The sequence below is a fragment of the Stylophora pistillata genome, chromosome 3 (genome assembly GCF_964205215.1).
Source record: "Stylophora pistillata chromosome 3, jaStyPist1.2, whole genome shotgun sequence".
NCBI classification, from domain to species: domain Eukaryota; kingdom Metazoa; phylum Cnidaria; class Anthozoa; order Scleractinia; family Pocilloporidae; genus Stylophora; species Stylophora pistillata.
In genome coordinates, this window is record NC_142521.1 from 4324107 (window position 1) to 4347542 (window position 23436).

A 23436-nucleotide genomic window follows, 5' to 3' on the forward strand; every position below is an offset into this window, starting at 1 on the left:
TGACCACCTCAGCAGTGGCCGCAAAACGAGATCATTCGTTTGAAGGAGCTGTGCACTCACGTGGACGTTTAAATTGAGAGACTGGGACGAATTAAAACAGAATTCGAGAGTTGGGGGGGGAGGGGAGGAGGAGATTGCTTCTTGAGACGAGTGCACTGAATCATTACGCCGTATCATTACGGTGATCGTCTTCTAAACGAGATTTTTTTCACCCGTCTCTCGCAAATAATCGGCTTTGTTATGCCTGTTTTCTGACCAAAACAGCTGAAACCATACAATATATCTTTTTTTTTTGGGGGGGGGGGGAGGGAGGTACATACTGTACCTAAATTGCTTACACAGGGAGGTTTAGCCCTTCATCACCGTGACAGTCACAAGAGATATGTAATAAGAAATTCCAATTTATTTCAATTGATTTGATAATACATCAGAAGAGAACTAAAAACATTAATTGAAATACTAGAAAAAAGAGCTACACTACAGTACTACTGGTCAAACTACCCTTCAATCTTTAGAAAGGAAAATTTTAAAACACGCGTTATAACTAGTCACAGAATTGTTTAGCATGTATAGCTGACAGGTTTCAGGAACTCAATGAAAATAATAGTACTTTTATTATTAATATTAACTTCCATAATACAGCCAGCTTCACAGGCTTAAACTATTATTAATGATGGACCAGCTTGGGCATATGAAACCACACCAAAATTACACTGGTATCTCAAGAACAATTTCCACTTTAATATTCCAGGTTATTATATTAATTAAAGCTGATAGTTTCTAAAGAAACTGTTTAGGGCTGCGTCGAAGTAATTTGAATATATCAACAAAGTTGAAATGGTAAATTGGCCACCGTTACGATAATAAAAGCTGACGTTTCGAGCGTTAGCCCTTCGTCGGAGCCATAGTAGAGGGGAATAACTATGGCCCCCTCTACTAACTATGTCGGAGCGAATAGGGAAATTGTGGGTTGTGTGTGCTTTTAAAGGCAGAAAATGGAGCTCTGTGATTGGTGGGAACATGGCATTTCCTCCCCAAAACTATGTAACTCTGGATCCCTCCATATTTACCTATGTACATCTCACAATCTGAACGTGTGGGTATCAATTTGTTTTCACCATTGTCCCAGAAAAGGAACTGCTTATAATATAATTTGCTGCTGGAAATAAATAAGGTTTCTAACCTAATTTCAGGGTTTCCTTGGGCAGAGTAGAACAAAGGTGAAATTCTGGCTTTTGAAATGTGTGGATACTTGCAGAGTGAATAATAATGTATATTACCAAATAAAACTGTACATGTTGATGATACAGCCTTGCAGTAACACCAAGCCCGCTGGGTGTTCTACTTTATAAGAATGTCATCCTCACTGACCTGCAGTTGTAAGGTGCATATAGGCATAACCAGATACCTCATTATACAAAACTTCACAATAACTGCACAGTTTTGATTTTGGAAACATTTTGTCCAGTTAATCTTCCAAATTACATGTAGTCTTTGTTTCAACCAAATTATTTGTTTACATTGTATGTCTGCAATGAAACTCTGATAAGAATTTTTTTCTTTTTTTCATCTAGATTCAGAAACAAATTTTTGTCATAAATTAGTAACTACAATCCAAGACAAACTGTTGCCTAATCTTAAAATTACTTTATATCTATGAAACAAAATGTTTCCATGTCCTAAAATAACTTATTTGAACAAAATGCAATTTATGTCCTAAAAGCCATACACGTTTAGGATAAAATATTGCATGTTCAAGTTCCAACAACTATTTTACAGATAAGATAAGGCCATTCTCTAGGAACTAAACAACAATGCTGGTAAAATATAATAATAATAATAATAATAATAATAATAATAATTTTGTTTGTTTAGTATATAGATTTTGATTTCACTATAGTTAAAGGGCTACACTCATGCACCCCGTCATTCTATTCTTATTGTATATGGCATACAAAAGTTTTAAACTGCTGCATAATAATAATTATAAAACATCTTTGGATCCCAATTAAAAATTACACCTCAAAAAATATGTAATACACTAAGACAGGATCCTAGGATGAACTGTTTACGATCATTTTATCGTCACCCATTCTTTTAATCTTACAAAAACTACTTACAGCTCCTCAATAACATCCCAGTGACAATATTTCCAATGTATGGAGCTGACAAATAGATTGATATATAAAAAGCAACAATTCTAACTTGTAGACAGTCATGTAAAAATCACAAGTCTTTAAAAAGGAGGAGATAGAAAAGAACTGGATTTCTTTGTATAGTGGATCCAGCAACAAATCTGTCAACTATGGGTTTTAATATTTTCTGCAAAAAGTTGCTACTCCGAGCTATCTTCAGCCATATACAGCCTATGACTACAGTAATCATTTCATGTTGTCCTTCAGCCACAACAATGTTTAAAGCTATATACAGTTATTTCCTTGCAGGGAAATAAATGCCTTTACACATGCATCATTTCATTACTTAGTCAAACAAACATGCCATAACCAAATGATATTTCAAAATGACTAAGAATGTATTGCAATATAAAAGTTTGCATGTGTGTTCCCTTTAGTACCTATATACATTTACATTAGTACCCCTTCATTTTACACGCAAAAAGCACTCTTTTGACAATAACTGAGCAACAAAAATAATTTTTACATGCATTAACATCTTTGCATGTATCATAAAACATGAGCAAAAAATAAAAGTATTATTCACAGAAAATGTTTTAGCTTCTTCTAGACAAACTAAGCACTTTACACCTGAGATACATAACAACTAAACTGTAAAATTATTAACACTGTCATGACAAAAAGAACACAATTTTTATGTACTAACAAGTACCCTTTACAATCAAATCTCACATTCCTTTTGGTTCAGAGAAACTCGCCTTTAGGTTAAACCTCTGGGCTCCAAAATTCTCACTTCCCTCAGAAGATCAATCAAGAATTGTCTTTCTGTAAGAAATGAATTTTGAAGAATGTGAGTAAGTAAGGAAAACTAACTAATCTGTTGGTATATGATGACACTGCAGCAAAAGAGGGTCAGTATAGATTTACCATTTTTTCATTAACAAATTATCAGTACCTTTTCCATGTTTGATTTCTTGTCAGTATCCATTAAACACATGCGCTGCACACACAATGGCGAGGAGATGTTATTTTTCTTGGATTCTTCTGTAAGTTCATTCATAGTTTGTGATTTGCCTGAATGCTTTGAAGAGTCAGTCTTTGCTCTCTGCAACAATGAATAACATCATGTGTTAGCTAAATTTAACTCCTGTTTAGCACTGTGAGCTCACCTCTTTTTGCCATTGAAAAAGATAATAACAAAATGGTCCCCAGCAAAAACATTATGAAATGATTGCCATCAATAATAATTACAAAATGGCAATTGCGAATAAATATCTATTTGGTTGCCTACTGGTAACTATATCCCATTTGTTTTACAAGGTTCTGCAACATCTTAAGGTTTCTGAAAAAAAGCAGAAAGTGATATCTGCAGGGAATTACATCTGAACTGGATGTCTTTGAACAGTCACATAATGAAGGAAAGGTTTTATATATCTTCAAGTTAATTTCTCTGTTGAGTATATAATGAGTCAATTCCATTATGCATGCTGTCTTTTCACACATACAAGTAAATAACACAACAAAGTGCTGTCAAAATCTTGTTACCATATAAACATGTGCACAGTAGAACACCTACCTACCACTGTTTTGTTCTATCAACTTTTTGAGGACTGCTGTTCTCTTTATACAAGCCGAGGCACAGCAAAATACTATCTATAGGTTAATCTAAGCGGTGAGCTACTGTACACACGCATAGGCCTGAGAGCTAGCACCTATGTTTCATTTCATACCCTTCGTCCATATCCAGTTGGTGTTTTGGTGGACATAATTGGTTCTGATCTGCGGTTCTGAATCTTCTATAATAAGAAATCAGCAAAACAAAGGTCAGTTTTCAATTCAAACTTTGATTAAGCAAAGAAAATCAGAGGAAATTCCTGCAACTAATAAGTTGTAGGTGAGCAGTCATGCACTCCTCAGCCAAAATAGAGTCAAATGCTCCACCCAGGTGCTGGATTTAATTATCAATTTCTTGTTGTCAAAGGTAAGATCAGAAACTGTGACTCTCTTGTAAATACTGTTTTCTGAGCCATCTGCTTATGAAAGCAAGTCATCTCATTTTATGTGTTTTTATTCTGAACTCTTCACCTTTCAACACCTTCATATCAAAAGATAAAGCATGTGTTCCACTGGAAAAACTTAACAGTTCCAGTTCAAATTCCCACCCTACCCAGGCAGGGTTCAAATCTCCACCCCTGGGGCTCTAGAACAAGTTGTAGTTTACTGCAAAGGAAAGTCTATGAACCCTAGATGTCTCAGGCACCCAAGGGAAATGTTCTCTTCCCCCAACAGAAAACAACAACCTCCCAGATGCTTCGGCTCTCAAATAAATCCAAAATATCTATCTAAAAACAAAAAAAATTTAAAAACCCAGCCAAAACACTTTAAATTTATGGAACAAACAGTGGGTGACTTGAATGACCTGACGTTCCATTTTCCCATAAGACTGTCTTCTGTCCATACTTCCTTGTTGGAGCACGCTTGCAAATAGTTTTTCAACTCCTTCAACTTGTTCCTTCTGTGCCCTCTTCCATTTTTCTAACTGTTCTATTCGAGTGACTTGGTGTTCACCCAGATGCTGGTTACGAACTAATTCAATATTAGAGAAAAGTGTCTTTTCCTGATCCCGTAGTTCTTTGGTAAAGTCACAAAGCTGTCTAATACACTTGGCACTATCCTCCCTGGGCTGTCCAACCTCACCGACCAACCTAATAAGAGCCTGATATATTCCCTGACAAAAGCGCTGCTGCTCTTCACACGACTGTATCATCTGCTCCACCCTTTCAACTTGCAGTTGATGCTTCTCCCGAGGTGCAGGCTGTACAGCAACTATAGAGCAGTAATTACTGCCATCATTTGGATCACCATCTCCACAATCAAGTTTGACTTTCTTCAATTTCTGTCTCAGCTCATGAACTTCTGATGAAATACGCTTTAAGCTCTCTTGCCTTCTTTGTTCTGGCGTTTTTGCCATATCTTGTGCAGCTACAGCAACAGTCTCCATAAATTGTTTATTGCTAAGAATCTGCCAAGGGAACATTTAACTTAGTTTACAATAAACACAATACAGCTACTCAGATTTAGCAGTCAGTCATACATGCTACATGTATCTGCATTTGATTAAAGTTGAATGGCAACTTGAACCATATAGTACCACATATCTTGCATAGATTCAAACCATAATTGATTTCCCTTGAATTTGGCTCATACATAGTCAGAGTGCAGTATACACGTTTACTTTTTTTCAGATCAGGGTTAAGTTTCATTTTCCTGAAAAAAATATTGTTCTACTTAAAATTCCTCCATGCACTGAGCTTATTGAACACATTGACAATGTAGACATAATTGAATTGGTGGGTAAAACACTCTTCTTGCCTCAAATTTCAACCTCAAATCATTTCTTTAAAACCTCCAAAAACTCAAACTTCAAATAACAACATCTCATGAGTAACCAGCAAAACAACGGAACTTCCACATCCAAATGTCAATCACATATCTATATATCTCAAAAGATATCCTGGTAACTGCAGGACTTGTATTAAAGGTTTTAGCCATTGACAAGAATTACCTCGCCTATATTCCAAAATTTGTCACTGCTGCTGAGTGCTTTTAGCATATATTTGTTCCCTTGAGCATCTTCACAAAGCATGAGCTATAAAAAAAACCCCAAAAAAAAAAGATTTAAAACCACAATCTCAAGTCTAACATTGTCCACAAACTAGAACACAAAGTAAGGAGTCATCACAGCTCCAAGACACATCACAGCACAACAGCAGTGCACAAATGAAACATGCATCTGTTGGACAAAATCAATTCAATAGAATGTTAAGAGTATCTATAGATTGACAGGGAGAAAGGTTTTATATTGTGAGATTTACAGACACAGCTCCATATCTGACACACGAACTGCCTACTGTGTGGTTTCATTGAATTCTTACAAACAGCTTTCCCCTGTGATCTTTCCACCTCTTATGTCAAGAGCAGGTTTTTCAGAACAACACTCCCATCTCAGATACCTACAGCCTGCTGAATGATGTGTTGTTCCTTGATTAAGAAAGCCCATCTCTGCTCGCTACAAGGTTGTTCTGATATACAACTGATGTATGATTTGAACTGAGTAGGCAGCGAAATTGAATTTCTTTGCATAGCATTTTGCAAAGCAATATGCCCTTCTGGTTAGAATCAGTTTAAAAATTACTTATTTTCTCTGATCACATTTTACATAGTAGCTATTGCAAATTAATCTGACAGCCAGTAGGTTTCAGCAGTCTAAGGAATTACTTTCCTACAGAACCTGTGATATTAATCTAACCACCAACCTTATTGTCCAGATCAGCATCAAAATCAAATCTAACAGTTAAACTGATTGAATGGCCCTCAACAACTGATACACAAGTGTTTACTTCACTCCCTCCTGTAAAAAAAATTATTTGATTAATGAGAGTCAAGAAAAATTAAACACAATAACAATAAAAAAATTCCTTTGAATTTAAAACAAAGATTGGTGAAAATTCTATATAATTCTATATCCAGTGGATATTGATCTTGCACAGGCATTTTCGGATGAATTCGCACAAAAAAATCAAAAGCCTTACATAGTCCAACTAAGAGAAATGGATCTGATTTAAAAAAAAAATGCTTGGCTCACAATTTCATTTTCATGAAAAATTTCCATTCTAGATCAAACTCAATTGCATGTGAGAGACTATTCAAATTCAAATTATAAAAATCTGCTCACCATTCCTACTGGTACAGGTACTATACTATAGATATTGTCATGTCATGATGCAAGTGAATTGCCAAATGACTGTTTTTTCATTCTCAGAATGAACCATTTTGATTAAAATGATGAAAATATTTTAAGGCTTTCCATAACTTAGAATAATTTCAGAATTATTTGAAAATGAAATGCAGCCATTATTATACATGTATCTACCACGCAATCATCATGCATAAGACACCCACTAATCTTGAATAGGACACCCACTCACCAAGCAGTTTTTCTGCGATACTTTTTCTTCCAATTCTCTCCAAAGCATCTGCGAGAATTCCAGCCAGTGCACAATTTCCTTCTTTCTGTTTCCAAATGAGGAGAAGAGCATTGGCTTTGTCTCGATTTAATTTGTACTCCTCATCCAGATTCTGAATCTTGCATGCTGCAATATCAAGCTTTGGTCCTAACTCACGCCAGCAGGTTCCCACATCATCACTTATTTCTGCCAGCTGCAATTCTGTTACCACAGACTTCCTTGGTTCAATTGCATCTCCTGTTAACAATTGAATAACAGTGACCTCTTAACACTTTTGGATCATGAGTCGTATTAGAAACTAGAGAGAGGAAATCGTGGCATTAGCTAGGACACATTGATTCCACTGCAGGGCTGTCAATATTTGAAGTAGGTGGAGATATTTTGAAAGTAGCCGGAGGCCCGCTCACAGGTGAGGGGTTTGGGGGCCGCCCAGGGGGGGCCACCCAGAGGCAGAGCCCTGTTGGGGGTCCAGGGGGCAAAGCCCTCAGAAGCAAAGTGAGTTAAACATTTTGACATTACCAAAAATTGCCTTTCCTCAGAGAAATTCTAGCAAGTCTCACTTCTTGAAAAGAACAGTACCTACTAATGACTAGTAGTTGAGATGGCTGATAAAAATAGTGGGCAACCCCCCCACTCCACCCCCTAAGAAAATTATCAAATCGATAGTCAAGCAAATTCCATTTCCAGCATTTTTGAGGGGTGTTTGCCACCAGAAAGACAATCACGATCGAGAACAAAAAACATTTATTAAATCTAAATTTGCACAAAGCTCTTCCTGTGCCTGCAGGGTTACACAAGCCCAAATACCATTTTAAACCTTTTCCTGGAGACATTTTAAGGCAGTCTCTCTTACCTCTGTGATCGTATTTAGAGAAAATAAAAAATAAGAGGAGTTTCTGTCTACAAAATGCTTTGAATAAACTCAAGTTTGTTGCCTGGTGTAACAGTTTCATCAAATTTTATTGAATTTGTAGAATGAAGTATAAAGAGAGAGATTTTTATTTAGTTCTCTGACATTTGAGGACGAATGAGGGAATCCCAGTGAAAACTACCTAATAAAATGATTGAGAAATTGCAATAATTTACTTTTCATAATTCTACCAAGGAAATGAATGTGCAGGTCAGACTTACTCAGTATCTAAACTTTTGATGCTATTTCGTGAGCGAAGTAGCCAGCGATTTTTATCAAAGTAGCCAGCGATAATTGCCGGCTGCCGGCTACTAATGACAGCCCTACCACTGATAATGTAATGCTTTCTTTTATAAACGAAAGACTCCTTGTAAATTCTTATTTAACCCTTCAAACCCTAACATCTAATTTCTCCTAACAAAATCACCCCTCAATCAAACATTATAGTCACAAGAATAACAGATTATCATCAACTAAAAAGGCTCACGATTGTTGAACAAATTCTCCTTGTCAGCACCTTAGAAAAAGTACAGAAAGCAGTACAGAGAATATACATACTGATGTTAGGGGGTAAAGGGTTAAGATATAAAAATTTTCCATTTTTGCAAAGTCCTTCTCATTGACAAAGCTGGTCTCTGTGCTCTATGCATTGCATTGTTTTCAATTTCACTTAGAAGATCAGAAAAAGGACAATTTTCAGGTTCATGACTCAAAACACAGAATTCCACGCCAGAGACTATTTACAAATAACTTCCATTTGTGTTTGAATTGACTCATTTAATAGCCTGAACTGCAGGCCTCCTCCCTTAATTTCCCCATTTCTTTCATTACCCATTGAGAAGCTACCTAATGCCAAACACTAATTCTCAGTATGGTGCTCTAACTTTCCCAACTGTCTCAAACCACAGGCTCTTAACCACAAAATCTCAAAAATCAAATAGAAAACAAAGACCATGATGTCCGGTATGATAACCTCATTTCCGCAACCTTTGAAAGAATTGACGTCACATACGATTTGTGGTTAAAAATATACACCAATCACAGCTAAAGAATTTTGACATCTTTGAATTTCAACTACCGGGTGGATTCCCGAGCAAATTTGATATTTCCTTTCCTTAACATCATCCTTTCATCATTTCCTTAGCAACAAATGGATGAAATCAAATGCAGAATGATTTCAGGAAACTATTTCTTTCAAAAGTGCGTGAATAAGAATAAACAAAAACATGTACCACCCCTCTGACAGCCCAACATGAACGGCAACCAAATATTAAATACCCCTTGCTAACACTTCCTTGCTAAATAACTAAGAGGCAAAATAATTACGAGCAAATATTTATAAATTATGTTATGATAGGATAACTCAAACACAGAAGGATTAATCTACATAAACATAGAAAATGATCGCTATCTTTTCGATCACAAACCTGTAATTATTATTGTACGAAGCACAAGAAATTACAAAATCCGATTACCCTCAGCTGGCGATTAATTCAAAACAAATAAGTGTCCATTGATCACAAATATCACTTGGCTCGCATTTACGCTTGAATTAATTAAACCCCTATCGTAATACAGTTGTGTGCAATTTAGTACTGAACAAAAGCAAATACCTAAATTTATTGAGCTTATTGAACGAGCTTACCTCTTCCTTCAACCCCATCATGAATCGCATGTCGGTTCGTCATCTCATCTGCTTTGGTTTCATCATCGATCTTGTTTAAATCGCCGTCTGAGCGTGCTGTACGACAAATGTCCTCGGGGTCATCTGTTTCTAAACTTCGTCGACAGTAGGGACACATCGAATGACCTCCTAGATGTTCCTGAAGCGAAGATAATGAAATTGTGCTGTCCAAGTTCAACTGCGTTTCGGTTCCAAACGTGAAGCTCTGCAACGAAGCCACGCAGCCAGTTTCTATGTTTTGCACCTCCATTTTGCTCTCAAACACCTGAGTTCCGCCGTGAGAGTCTTCTTCGCCTTCCAAAGCGTACGCAAACTGAGAGTCGATGAAAGCGTCCACGTTGTCAAGCGGACCGTACGTTTCGAAGCCTTGATCGAGAACGAAGCTGGAGTTGGCTCCTAAGGGTGTTTGAGCAGCCATCTTAATTTTTCTCCGCTCGTACGAAACGAGAAGGTATTTGGTTCTGCTTCCTCCTTCACTTACACGAAATTCAATTAGGAACACTTACAATTTAATCACAAGACCGTGATTTTTGCGTAAAATGAGATGAACAGACAAATTGTCACGCTCAAACTATTGTAGCTATAGCTAGGTGAAAAAAAAATTGAGCAGCTCCGAATTTCTATTTCACCGATTGCTGTTTACTAAAGTGTTACAAACACGGAAATGCCAAGTCCTAAACACGCGTGCGAAAATCCCAGTATCCTATAAATCCACCCACACTTCATTAGAAAACTACGGGCTAATATACTTCCAGCGTGCAGCGTCGATCCAAAAGACCGTCTAGAGAGTGCAGGCAACAGTTGAATGAATGGGTTGAGTCATCACTTAAATATAGCTACCAATCAGGTGTGATCTTGAGAACGGGCCGAAACACAGATCGCAGTTCCCGCGCGACACATCAACCTAAACAAAATCAATCAATCACTCCATGTCGGGACAAGTACTTGAAGAGTAAAATGACCACGCTTTGGAAACATTTATAGTCAATTAGGAAAAAGGAAAAAATAACAGCAAAAGCAAAAACAATCACCACAGATTAGAGGGGGCATCGACGAGAATTAAGGCAGTCTGTTCGAGAAAGATACAGCAGCACACTCCATGATCTTTATGTACATTAAAAATTTTGGAGGAATGAAAAATAAACGCAAAAAATGTCGAAAATTTAAAATTTTACAGGGCCCAGACAAAAGCACCAACACAATTAGGTAAAATTGATAGTGCGTGAAACTCGTGATGGTATGACAGATCCTTTTTTCGGTGGTATGAGATAAACATAAGAATTATAGGTATCTACAATCAGTTCAAAATTGAAGTTCAAATATCAAATCAAAACCGCAACATAGACATGGATCACAGCCGTTTTCTATCAGCTGTTTGTTCGCTTCAAAAATTCTTTGACTGTGCAGTCTGCGGTTGCGTTATATTTATAGATATAAAGCGCCAACCCCGTGGGTGGAAGGGTGGGCAGGCCGGCGGGTGCGTTATATTTATAGATATAAAGCGCCAATCCCGTGGGTGGAAGGGTGGGCAGGCCGGCGGGTGCGACAGTCCCTCGATGCATCCGCTATATAACTGAGGTCAAGTTTCTCTTTAACTAAAAGAAATAAAGATGATGATAAAACAAAGAAGACAGAGAAGAAACTGAATTTAAAAAGAAATTAAGCCACACCAGATATCGTATTTCCGAGAGTGCACTAATTTTTTTGAAAAATTGCGGCGAAATTCAGGTGTTTTACGTGTTATGTACTTAACTACATCTTAGGACCTGGCTGTGGAAATTTTCAAATGTTGCTAAACGGCTTCCGAAAAAAACAAAAAAAACAAAACAAACGAAGACAAAGAGGAAACCGAACTTTCTGATGAAGATTACAAAAGCAGATTTATTCATGATGGTCCATCCACTCAACAGTATAAGAAACCAAAACCGTCTGGGCAAGTTTAATGGAGTCATCAATTTTCCTGAGTCCTGACTCCAATTCTACCTCATCACACCTTACCACTTCCATCACGAGTCCCTTAACCCCCACTCCTCCCCCCTCCAACCCCCCTCCAATCCCCCTCCAATCCCCTCCCCACACCGCCTCTTTCTCCTTGTGTCTAGACGTAGGCTAGACTTGGTCTCAGTGGATCGTGTTCTTTGCCCGATAAGATTAGTGATATCTGAAAAATGTGTAAATTTGGAAAGACATACTATTAGCTATGGCAAATATGTCCACTGAAAGGATGCGTGGGACCAGTGCGTTGTCCAAGCGCAGGTACCAGCTAATATTGAGTGGTGTTTCGGCAGTGACAAGGCATCTATATTGAATGCATACCGACAAGAATTTGAGATATCGTGGAATATTGATAAACAAACAACCAGACTAAATCGGAAACAAGTCGCTAGTACTTGCGGCTTTTCTAAAGCATCTGCTATAATGTCCAACATACATTTATAACATTGACGCTCAATAAAAGATGACAAATATGTGGTCTTCCGAGGGGTACAAATAAGGTGGCCGGAAAATAATGAGCAAACATCTTCCAGTTACGGTAGGAAAAGAGATTAGTTAAGCTGTAGAACTTAAAAAAGCAATTATTATAGCTGACGCATTTTCTTATTCCTCAAAAGCTCAGAAAACAAACTTCTAACGCTGGCCAAAAAATTATTTAACGTTTTTGCATACGTGTCATTCTTCTCAGTCGCCAAACTGAATAGTGCTGCGCGAAAAATTAGTAGAAAAATTTGACACAGTTTTACTCTCAAAATGGAAAACACTATCATAACAAAAACGTGCGAAAAAGTTAATTTTCAAAGAATGTTGGCTGCTGAAAGTAAATGACGTTTATCGTAGACCAAAAATAGCATCTCCAGATGGGGTGATAATACAAGGTTTGAACATACTACCGACCCCACCATGCTAAATCAAACTCTAAAATATTCAAAATATGGTTTATTGATATACCTAACTGGAATTAATTTGAACATTTAATTGGAGTCGAGGATCTCATTTTTTTAGTGATAAATAAAGAAAAACGCAGGTGTTTCTTAAATAATGGATCTAACGTACAGTTTACACTTTTTTTCACATTTGACAGTCCTGCAAGTATATCATTCCTCTGTATGTAAGTATAGCTTTTCATTTTAGAAATGTGCATTTACTTTCCATTGTTATAAAAGCCTAAATTTTCAAACTATTTGATGATCTGCAAATCTAGAATAGCCAACAAGCTTTCTATGAAAAACTAATTTCAATTGCAAAATGACAAAAATTTTCATAAATTCTTAAAACACAGAATTAGCCTCCTTTCACAATGCATTGATGAGGGCTATTTCATTGAATTTCTTCTGCTTGAACATACAATGTCAAACCAAAGCAAGGAATAATCTCTAGACCACTTTTATTTTCTCCGTCCGTCAGCCAGACGCCGAAGAATGACAAGAGACTTTGACAGAAGTGTTCACATAAAAGAGTGCGAGTGTCACGGCGCGTTGAAAGTGAAATCACCCGCGTTGGATTTGGCTGGTGATAATGTCCTACCAGACATTTTTCTCAGGTTCTCTGTTTGAGTCACGTTTGAGAGATGAGAATTTGTCACAAAATAGTCTTTTGCAATAAGCCTCGACTTGAAAGATTCAACCCAGTTTCCCGGCATGTTCGATAGCTCACACAACGGAAGTCGTATCCAGTTCTAACTCCTAATTTCTCTTCGGGATGTGTTTGTTGCGAGAATGTTCGTCCCGTTTGATCCCGCTTTGGCTAGAATACGATAACTACGGAAGTCTACGCCACTTTAGCTCCCTTCAAAGGACTACGAACTGTCACAATAAGACTTTGAAAGCTAGTCGCCTAGTTCAAACGAAACCGGCCTCTGGGGTCATTAGCGGAGTAGGACACCAGGCAGCATGAGTTTTCATTGCTTTTTCTTCTTTTGAAAAGGTTCCTCAACTTCGTACCCTTGAACTACAAGGAAAAAAAATAGGATCGCCTTTAGAGAGAGATAAAAAGTTAGAAAGGAACAATCAAAGACTGGGAACTTAGCGCATATCCTAAAGGAATCTGTGTCACGCGTGTCACGCGTGTGACACGCGAGACAAGAGGACTTAAGTGGTTCCTCTGTTTTCTCATCAGAAAGCTTAATTTCTGTTTAATTTTCCCTTTCGACAAAATGTACGGGGCTGGCACTACTTTAAGCTTAAAAAACACAAATAAAACATAAGGATATCTAAACTGATGGCTCACATGATGATGATCTCAGCTTCTATTAGACGAAGCGACTAAATGTGTCGGTACCGGTTCGTTTTCAGATTCTTATCTATTGCGGGAATGTCCCAATAATTCTCGAGAATCCTCCAGGTTTCCTTGACAATTTCTATTGGCAAATCATACTGCCACGCGTAAGGAAAACTATGAAAGCAAACGGTGTCTCTCCTAGGGACCCAACACAAAGAAAACAGCTAAGACCTAGAACCATTCAGCAACCACGACTTTCACATACAAAAGTTATCAAAGACTTCAGTTGGTAAGTCTCTGATCAGTGGTCCTGGTGATGTGTTAGGGCCTTACTCACCGGATGTTTGATACAAAATTCATCTGCTTCGTCATCGTTTGTTGTTAATGTCGCTGTGCTGGTGTTCTGCTCACTAGGGTACGAACGGTGCCTTACCAAGTCCTGATTGGAGGAAAAAGTCCTACATTACTTAGAATTTGACTATTCTTCTCCCTTCTTTTGTTGGAAGTTGGAAAGAGGCGAAGTAATTCGATGACTAGACATATCTTACCTCTCCAGAGACAGCGGAACATCCACTCGCTGCAGATGGCTCAGAGCATGTTTTTGAACGACTTTCAGGCTTCAGGTTAAAGAAGAAATAAAAATCATTTGTTCAACAAACGTAAATAAATGCTGGTTTACTTTAGAGGTAGGTTGCTGCTGAGTCATTAAGAGAAGACACGCAAAACTATTGAAGCCATCAGTCCAGCGGTCTTATTGGTCCATTGAAATTTTAGCGAGATGTGCATTGTGCAATGATGATTTTAGAGTATCTGCAAAAGTAATAGGGGGTGAGGGGTTGTATTGATTCGACTCCTGTTTGGCAATCTAACAATTTCCTATCTCTCCTCGCTATTTGAGGAACGTATTTTTTCCACTTAAAGGAGTGAAATAAATGAAAAACGTTCGTAAAGTGTCCTACCCTCTATTCTCGAAAAATTCCATACTAATTTGGGGACACAAAATAAATATACAAGAAGAAACAAATGAGGTAATATCTAAAGCTATGTTAAATTTCTATTCATAATAATAACTGCAACATAAAATCTAGTACTAATTATACTAATCTAATAGGCTAGTAATAGTTATATACTTAAACAGTAGACTGATAAAAAATAAAAATAAATCTTGTATCCTTACCGGTGAGAACAGACCTTTCCAAAGTTTTTCCAATTTATCAACCTGCCTTTGTCTGTTGGTCTGGAGCTGTTTCAGTTTATACAGTTCACTTTTCTCCTCGTCCGTCATTTCTTCTTCAACTGGTTTTAACTCTTTCACTCGGTGTACCAAGTCATTGTGCTCAGCTCTAAGTCCGTGATACGCAAAGTCATAGAATTCTCGTTTCACTTCCTCGCTACATTTGCACGACTCGGTAGCTTTGGACAGAGTGGTGGTGTATAACTCTTGCAGTGTCACACTCAGTCTGATCAGTAGGTCCACCATGACGGAAGTCTTAAGTTTGTCTTCTTTAACTTCTAAAACTTGCAACGGAGATATCACGCTATCGTGGAGCTGTTCATTAAGACGCCTTAGATAAGCAGTAATCTCTCGTTCCGTATCAGCCTGATCTCTGGTGTTTTCGGAACCGTGTTGTCGAGGTGAATCCAAGTCAGTCTCGGGATCATGTAGAGATAACAAAATTCGAACTTAGACGCCCATCTTTAGTCAAAGACTGATCAAAACAGAGGGTACAATGAAATTAATACAAAAATACAAGCCCACCCCACCCCCCTACCTTTGTCGTGAGACAGTGATAATCTGTATGATGCTGAAGGGAACCCGACATGCCCAATAAAAGCCCGGAAGACATTGGTGTAGGACCGACTCCTAAACTAATCCTTTTAATGTCCTTGCCGAAGTAGATATCAAGTTACCCTTAGAGTTGATTCTACGAAAACTTAGCTTACCCAGCCCTAGGTATTAGTTACCAACCTGTTCAGCACTCACGGCTTGGGTCTTCTGTTTAGCATCTTGCAGTTCGTTCACTAGTTCGGAATTTCTCTCTTGCAATTCCTGGCACTTTTTCATGAAACCAAAGAAGTAGCTTTGATCAGACTGGGCGAATTTTTCTTCACTCAGTTGCTTTTTTTCCCAAAAAAATTGGTTTTAGTGATAGTTATTGAAAAAACATTCCCTTTTCCCATTTTGTTGTCTACACTGTTTCTCTTTTCCTTTCTCCATTTTTACTTTTGCTTCAGACCTTTTGGTAAATAGATATCATCCATCCAGGGCCCGGTTGACGCTATCACGCAGATAAATGTTGAGTCTGGTTTTCACTAGCGACGCAAACGCAAGCGGAAGCACAAACGCAAGCATAAGGTAATTATGCCGAGTGAAAATGAATATCAACAAGCATAAGCAAAAGTTTCAAAGCATACAATATGTTCACTAGTTTCAAGGCTCCGTTGATCTCGACTTGGTCAATATGGCGGCAGACACTTTAAAGCGTCGAGTTTTTTGTTTTCTTTACTCTTACGACGAAGAAAGCGAAAGCGGTTACAAAAGAGGAGGAGAACGAAACGCTCATGATTTCGGGATATTTTTAAAGAAAGGAGTAGCCAAGGTGATTTTTCCTTGCCAACTTGAGTCCACGGTTGTGCTTTTTTGTTTTGTTCTTTAAAATCTCTACACCTCTTGTCATACAAGACTCGAGAGTTGCGAAGAACCTCGGAAAACTTTTCATCAAAGGCTACGGCGACAACCTCCCCTATTTCGTTGAAATGCTCAGAAGTGGGGGGAAACTGAAGCGAGTGCCATAATTGGCCAGACTTAGCCAAATGTAATAGATTTTCTTGTGCTTGTGCGGCATTTTGCTTTCACTCGGACCACGCGAACGCAAGCACGAGCATCTGCACAAGAAAAGGAAATTTTTTGATCCTTGTGCTTGTGCTTGCGCTTGTGTATCTGCTTGCGTCGAGGCCGTTTTCGCTGTGAAATAAGAGCTGTTATGCTTGCGTTTGTGGTTGCACTTGTGCTTGTGTCATTTGTGAAAACCAGGCTTTACCAAACCGTACTTCATTATTCACCGGATAGAGATTTGTCCTTCCTTCGAACAACCGGGGTCAGATGAACTGCCGGAAGAATAAGAGCGATTATATGAGATGAATGAAACTAGATTTTCATGAAACACTCACTTGTTTTTTAAGTTGTTGATTTTCCTGTGTCGCCATTAAGAGTTTTCCTTCTAATTCTTTAATTCTTGCCCGCGATAGTAAATCCTAAAAAAAATACATATATGAATAAATTTAGATTAATCTGCTCACTGTTCGGTAAAATAAACATGAATAAATTAAGGATTATTTCGCCACCTCTTCCTTCAAATGCTTGACGTCTGCTTGCATTTCAGTTATTTTCTTCTGTAATTTGTCAAACTGAAACTAAAGAACATTACTCAGGTTTAGCCAAAGTGATTTAGCTCATATTTTTGCCAACTTTAATTTTCAATACTCCGATTTTAAATCTAAACTAGGTTGGTGTACAGCCGACGTGCGGATAGACCGAAAAGGTGTCAGAAGGAAAAAAAATCAAGGGGCTCCGAGCCACTGTCGTTTTCAACAAGTACCGTCAAACTCTGATTCCTTTACGACAGGCTTGTCTTAGTTATAAAAAAGGCTAGTGATATCGCACTGTTATATGGATTCTGTCAAGAAACTTTTAGTGATCATCCAAAGGATTTCATTTTAAGGACTTACTTGGCTTATATTGTCTGATCCGGCTATATCCCCATTATAACCCAAAGCGTGATCTACGAAAAAGTGTTAGTGAGAAAAATTTGCCATAAGATTAAAACTGACCTTTAAGTGACATAATTCACGTAAAATTCACACTTTTAAATACATCATGTTGCTGACTACTAAATCGGAAATGATACCTAGATCAAATTTTTGCAGAGTCTACCATAACATTGGAAAGCTTCAGGAAAGATAGTGATCAAGTTTGGACCTGTTTGTTCCTAGGGTGACTAATAACAACTTGCAAGGAAGTGAACGCAATCTCTTACAGCCCGAACACAGTTAAGTCTTTAGGCATAATTATTCTCTGACAGTATTGTGCTTTTAAATGATAAACTAACTTCATATAAAATTTACGTTTAATGCAACCAAGAAAGGTCAGATCATAATAACAAACAGTAACAATAGCGATACTAGTAACAATATCGATAAAAACCAATAATTATCATACCGAGAATAACATTGCAATAATAATTACGATAAAAGTGCTAACAACGTTACCTATGACGGATGTATGGAAAAAAAACTTTGAAGAGTTATTTCCATTTTATCTTCAGTTTATAAGGTTCGTGGGCTATTTGGATAGAATTTCCCACCATGTTTGTATCTCTCCTTGTTTAAAATCCGTACGAGTGGACGTGTTGTGATTTTTAATATTTTTTCAGTTGAAAACCTGCAAGGGAAATGAGCTCCCACTCCCCACGTGATCGGTATTTCATAAATTGTCTTATGTCTCATGTATTGTCCCCTACCTTTGAGTATTCGGGCAAGATTCCTCAGTTCTATTTCCGTTAAAACTTGTGCAAGCCTTTCAACAGTGGCTTCTTCTGCCTCTCGTTTAATCCAACGCACAAGGACTTTGATACAACATTCCTTAGGGATATTGCCTTTCTCAGTTTCGATTGCATCAATGATGGATTCACTGTAGCTCAGGGATCTTGCTAAGTCCTTCCACTTGTCTCCGATTTGTTCAGGTAGTCGTAGTTTATGGATGATGGGCTCTGTTAACTGATGATTAACATCGACCCCGTAGATGGAACAACCTGTTGCTGCATCAAATTAAAAGTCAGAGCCATTATACTTCCGACATATTTTATTTGAAAAGTTTTCAATGGACTAATAAGAGACTTAACGCAATGACAAGTTATGGAGTTATGGATGTCGTGGGAGGTTGCTAAGCACGAAAGAAGCGTAAGAGTCGCTCGCGGCGATGGCCGAGAGCGACTCTAGCTTCTTGAGTGCTTAGCAACCTCCCGCGTGCATCCATAACTCAATAGTGTACGCTGTGGTGTTTACCATTTGTTTTATAACATAACATTGATACATTGTAGCTAAAGAGTTCCCTTTTATTAATCAAATCTTACGTGATCAGAAAAAACAAGCGCGCGCGGAAAAATAGTCTTTGCATTTGCTCACGTCAGCAGCGTACACCCATGGGCAAATGGGGGACGCTAAATTGACCAATCAGAGCGCGTGCTTTACTTTGGTCATGTTATAATATTCATTAGGAGAAATAAGCTCGCTTTTCTACATGAAGACATCCAGGGTCATTTACACATCACCAAGACCCACGCAAAGGAAAAAAGGCCAAAAATGGAAACATCCCGTTGAAGTTTTAGAAACCGTTTGTAGAGACCTTAAAGTCACGCAGTCTCTCACAGGTTGTCATGATTACTATGTCACGCTATTATTGCAGATATGATAGAACAGAGTTAATAATTAACTCTAGATAGAATAATAATTGTAGAAAACTGCATTATTACTTCTGTATTTATTTAATCTCGTGTTCACGTGACCTAGCATATGAAAAGTACATCCAACTGGCCACTGAAATTTGGAGTTTCAGAGTTGGGATTTTTCCATATATTTTGCATAATCATTTACCCATGGCCAAGCTTAGCCCAACGAAAGAGAAAATAGGCTAAATACGGAAATCACGTCCCTGATGAGCAGCTCCAGGAAGTTTTATCCACAGTTAGGAACCTTTGTACCGATTATTCTATATCACCTGGGCAGGAGGCAGAGGAGTTTGGTTGTTTCACGATAAAATTTACCTGATTCCCCTTCAGGCTCTGTAATATTCTCACGATCCCTCGTCACTGGCAGTCAATTATCTATTTCCCCTTTTATACTCTGTTGGCGATGACTGATTCCCCCTCTCCTCTCCCCCCAAAAAATATGTCATCTCCTAAAAATCCTCCACCTCCTCCTCCCCCGGCAATAAACAATGAAAGGGAGACCTTAGAGTCACGAAATCTTTTACAGATTATTATCAGACTGCGATGATTAAAGACAGGGATTGCGTCACGCTGTCATTACTGATGTAATAGAATAATGAATGAAGAAAACTGCATGATTACTTGTATATTCATTTAATACCACGTTTTAGTGACCTGCTGTACGACAAGTACATCGTTCCTGTCATTACATCATGGAATTTCGGAGTCTGAACTTTCCCGATAATATTTTGTAAGTCATTCACTACAAGTAGTTGCAAGTCAATGTGATTGAATAACAATGCGGAAGTTACGGGGAAAGACAGCATAAAAGGGTTTTTCACCAGCAAGTTCAATATCAAGGAGTTGTTTAGCAAAAAAAAAACTTAAAAATATCAGCGTACATTTCGAAGAAACTAGAATTCAGAAATTTAAATCTTGAAGTTCACAGAAGCTGTGCGCGATCAAGCGATGAAAACAAACACGCAAGCAAATTGAGCGAGAAACAAGAAATAAACAATAGGAAGGTGGACTGAAATTAAAATGTCGTATTCGCATATTAGTCAGTTTTAAGATTCAGTATTTCGAATTACTCAGCTAAAGCTGAGCCTGTGATCTTGTCAAAGAGAGGAATTCGCCAACCCGGAAATTCATCGATATTGTGGACGCATCAGAAGTGAAGTCTCTAATTAATATATTTTTCCAGCACTTACCCATTTTAGCAAATTAAATGACAGTTTAGTTACGAGTTAGGCACTCCCAGGGATTATCAGTAGTCTTTTCTGCACCTGTAATTTTTGAACAACAATTGGACGATCAGACAAGTCATGCCTCGATTTATGCAAAGACTTATAAAAGCACTTTCCAATGTTCTATGTAAGATGGCTTTTCTCGTAACGAAAAACAATTAGCTCTAGAAATAGATGATGCTACTACGAATGAGTGCTAAGAATAGAGTAACAGAGCACCTTTGCTGGCTGTCTTCTCCAACTGAAGTATGCCTTTGCCACGGTGTACGATAATGATTTAAATATTAAACCGCTTTCTAAGAGCCGCGTTCATTTATGCAGATGTGGAAGGTAACCTCGGAATTAACCAACTGTTCTCCTAAGCGAAAAGAGATGACCACCAAACACCTTATAGGAAGGGGCCACAAAATCGCTATACTTTGCAAATTGCACTGTTTTCCTGTTTTACTGATTAGAGCCGCATTCCATCGCAATTTTTTCGAGCGTTTGTGCTGCACGGAAGGGACATTCCCTTGTTATTATTCATTCTTGTCGCGGCATTGAGCAAGGGTCATTCGTTTCAGCGCGTTACAGAATAATACAGACTGAGACGGATAATTGACAAGGCGCGTTTTACTTATGTAATCTTCTCGCTCACTGGGTTCCCAGATGACCTAAATATGAGAGTTTGCGATGAGCTGCCAATAAAGAAATAAAACACCGACGAAAGAACAAGAAACCTTTATCTAAGCAAACGAGGGTTAGTTGAGACCTCCTAACTCATTAGGAATATCTCCCCACTAATATTCGTACGCACTGGAAATGTCTTTTTGGACAAATAGATAGATTTTGGCTCTCGTGTGATACCTGTCGGAAGGGATCCACGAGATGTTTCCGCGAGACTCCATGAAGGTACAAAGTTGAAATCAAAAGGACTATCAAGGTTTTGCCTTGGCATGTGAATATTTTTCGTACAACAAATTTTCGAAAGGCAGTGTTCTCCGTTTTGAAAATAGTGTAATTTCCAATCGGCATGATATTTTACGTCACGTAATAAGAGTTGTCATGGATTTACAAAAAAAGTGTTTTACCGAACAAGTTTAATCCCTCCCTTTCTGGTGTTGTACGGTTGGTTTCGTGACTATTCAGAGTTTTAAAATCCTCTCCGGGCCGAAACCATCGCAAAAGCCTTTCCACAAATTTTAGTTTTCTCACTTTAGATACAACCATTAAAGTCAACCAATTACTTTACCCAGGAGAATTACAAAATAGGTTTCCGTAAAAAGCGTGTTAAGAGACAAGAAGCATTGAACGTTTGATCTTTAACATGATTAGCGCTGGTTGAGAGAGGAAATATATTTCCCTGAGGTTTACTTTTCAAAATTCAAGTTCGAGTAAAGAAGTTTCCTGTGTTTCACTTTCACCTCCAAGAATGGGTTCTCCGCCACGGCAAGGGGTTTCCCCTAATGTTTCCAGGAACTGATGAGGTTGGCAAAAATTCAACTTTTAGCCTCATTGCTTGATTAGTCCATGACGATGCGATACCAACTTCGATTTATTTAATCGCTTTCACCATACTTACAATACTAAAAGGACTAAAATATACATATGAACAAGACACAGAAGAGAACGGAGGACAAGGGTGCGGGACACACAACAGAGCGAGGTTCCAAATTAAGTGTGCCCTTACGAGAAATACACAAAGACTAACTATGTAAACAATAGACAGTGTAAAAAGTATATAAAAAGTATATACTGAATATTGCGCGCACCAAGAGAAAAATGTTTGTCACGTCATTTCCTCGTAACGGCGCACAATGCTCCTTTATGGCTGTGATGTCACTCTGCTAAAAAACAAATAAACAAACGAAAAAGCAAGCAACTTTCCTTAAGTTCAAATTCGATAAAATCGGTTGAATGTTATTTATCATGCCCAGACAAACGTACTAACACAATTAGGTAAAAATGATACTTGCGTGAAACTCGTGATGGTATGACAGATCCCTTTTTTGGTGGTATCAGATAAACATAAGAATTATAGGTATTTACAATCAATGCAAAATTGAAGTTCAAATATCAAATTAAAACCGCAACATAGACATGGATAACAGCCGATTTCTATCAGCTATTTGTTCGCTTCAAAATTACTTGACTGTGCAACTCTGCGCTTGCGTTATATTTATAGATGTAAAGCACCAACCCCGTGAGTAGGGGAAGGGTGGGTAGGGCGGAGAGGCGGAGCGTGCGACAGTTCCTCGTTGCATCCACTAATTATCTGTAATAGAGGTCAAGTTTCTCTTTAATGAAAAGAAATAAAGATGATGATAAAACAAAGGAGACAGAAAAGAAAATTAAAAAAGAAATTAAGCGACACCAAACATCGCATTTCCGAGATTTGGACCACAAATATTTGCAAAATTGCAGCGAAATTTAGGTGTTACGTATTAAAAAAATCTTGTTACGACCCGGCATTGGAGATTTTCAAATATGACTTAAAGGCTTCCGAAAAAACAAAACAAATCAAACAAAGACAAAGAGGAACCAATTTAAAGGTGCCTTCTAATGAAGTTTTAAAGAAGACTCATTCAAATGGTCCATCCACTCAAAAGTGTAAGAAACCAAAACATTGGGCAAGTTCATTAGAACCTTACATTTTCCCGAGTCCTGACTTGCACCCTCTAATTCTACCTCATCAAACCTTACCGCTTCCATCAGTCCCTAAACCCCACTCCTCCCCCCCCTCCAACCCTCCT

The 23436-nt window shown here is 38.0% G+C and overlaps 2 protein-coding genes across 6 annotated transcripts; both read right to left on the reverse strand.

Moving 5' to 3' along the window:
• Positions 1-383: 383 nt before the first annotated feature.
• On the reverse strand, positions 384-10553 carry LOC111340037 (uncharacterized). Of its 2 annotated transcripts, XM_022946812.2 has the most exons (8): positions 9718-10553; positions 7124-7399; positions 6452-6546; positions 5701-5784; positions 4555-5157; positions 3866-3931; positions 3091-3240; positions 384-2960 (listed from the first exon to the last, which is right to left on the reverse strand). In XM_022946812.2, the coding sequence occupies exons 1-8, from the start codon at positions 10172-10174 to the stop codon at positions 2946-2948; spliced, it is 1746 nt and encodes a 581-aa protein (XP_022802547.2). In that variant the 5' UTR covers positions 10175-10553; the 3' UTR covers positions 384-2945. The 2 variants fall into 2 exon arrangements, with proteins under 2 accessions (XP_022802547.2, XP_088608627.1); XM_088752501.1 differs by lacking the exon at positions 5701-5784.
• A 2122-nt stretch (positions 10554-12675) lies between these two features.
• Positions 12676-23361, reverse strand: LOC148734179 (uncharacterized). Of its 4 annotated transcripts, none has more exons than XM_088752509.1 (11): positions 22456-23361; positions 20669-20743; positions 18492-18788; positions 17701-17753; positions 17317-17385; positions 17143-17226; positions 15940-16027; positions 15149-15630; positions 14520-14588; positions 14309-14410; positions 12676-13701 (listed from the first exon to the last, which is right to left on the reverse strand). In XM_088752509.1, exons 2-11 carry the CDS (start codon positions 20670-20672, stop codon positions 13588-13590), a joined length of 1362 nt encoding a protein of 453 aa, XP_088608635.1. In that variant the 5' UTR covers positions 20673-20743; positions 22456-23361; the 3' UTR covers positions 12676-13587. The 4 variants fall into 4 exon arrangements, with proteins under 4 accessions (XP_088608635.1, XP_088608633.1, XP_088608636.1 ...); XM_088752507.1 differs by lacking the exon at positions 22456-23361 and adding an exon at positions 20924-21724; XM_088752510.1 differs by lacking the exon at positions 22456-23361 and adding an exon at positions 20924-21722 and having other exon boundaries at positions 15149-15622; positions 15941-16027.
• Positions 23362-23436: the final 75 nt, after the last annotated feature.

Coding starts and splice junctions, on each gene's coding strand:
- LOC111340037 (XM_022946812.2), bottom strand. CDS start 10,174: ATGGCTGCTCAAACACCCTTAGGAGCCAACTCCAGCTTCGTTCTCGAT. Junction 7,400..9,717: donor TGATGGGGTTGAAGGAAGAG/GTAAGCTCGTTC, acceptor AATTGTTAACAG/GAGATGCAATTGAACCAAGG. Junction 6,547..7,123: donor TATCGCAGAAAAACTGCTTG/GTGAGTGGGTGT, acceptor TTTTTTTTACAG/GAGGGAGTGAAGTAAACACT.
- LOC148734179 (XM_088752509.1), bottom strand. Junction 17,227..17,316: donor TCAAGCATTTGAAGGAAGAG/GTGGCGAAATAA, acceptor TATTTTTTTTAG/GATTTACTATCGCGGGCAAG. Junction 14,411..14,519: donor GTTCCGCTGTCTCTGGAGAG/GTAAGATATGTC, acceptor TCCTCCAATCAG/GACTTGGTAAGGCACCGTTC.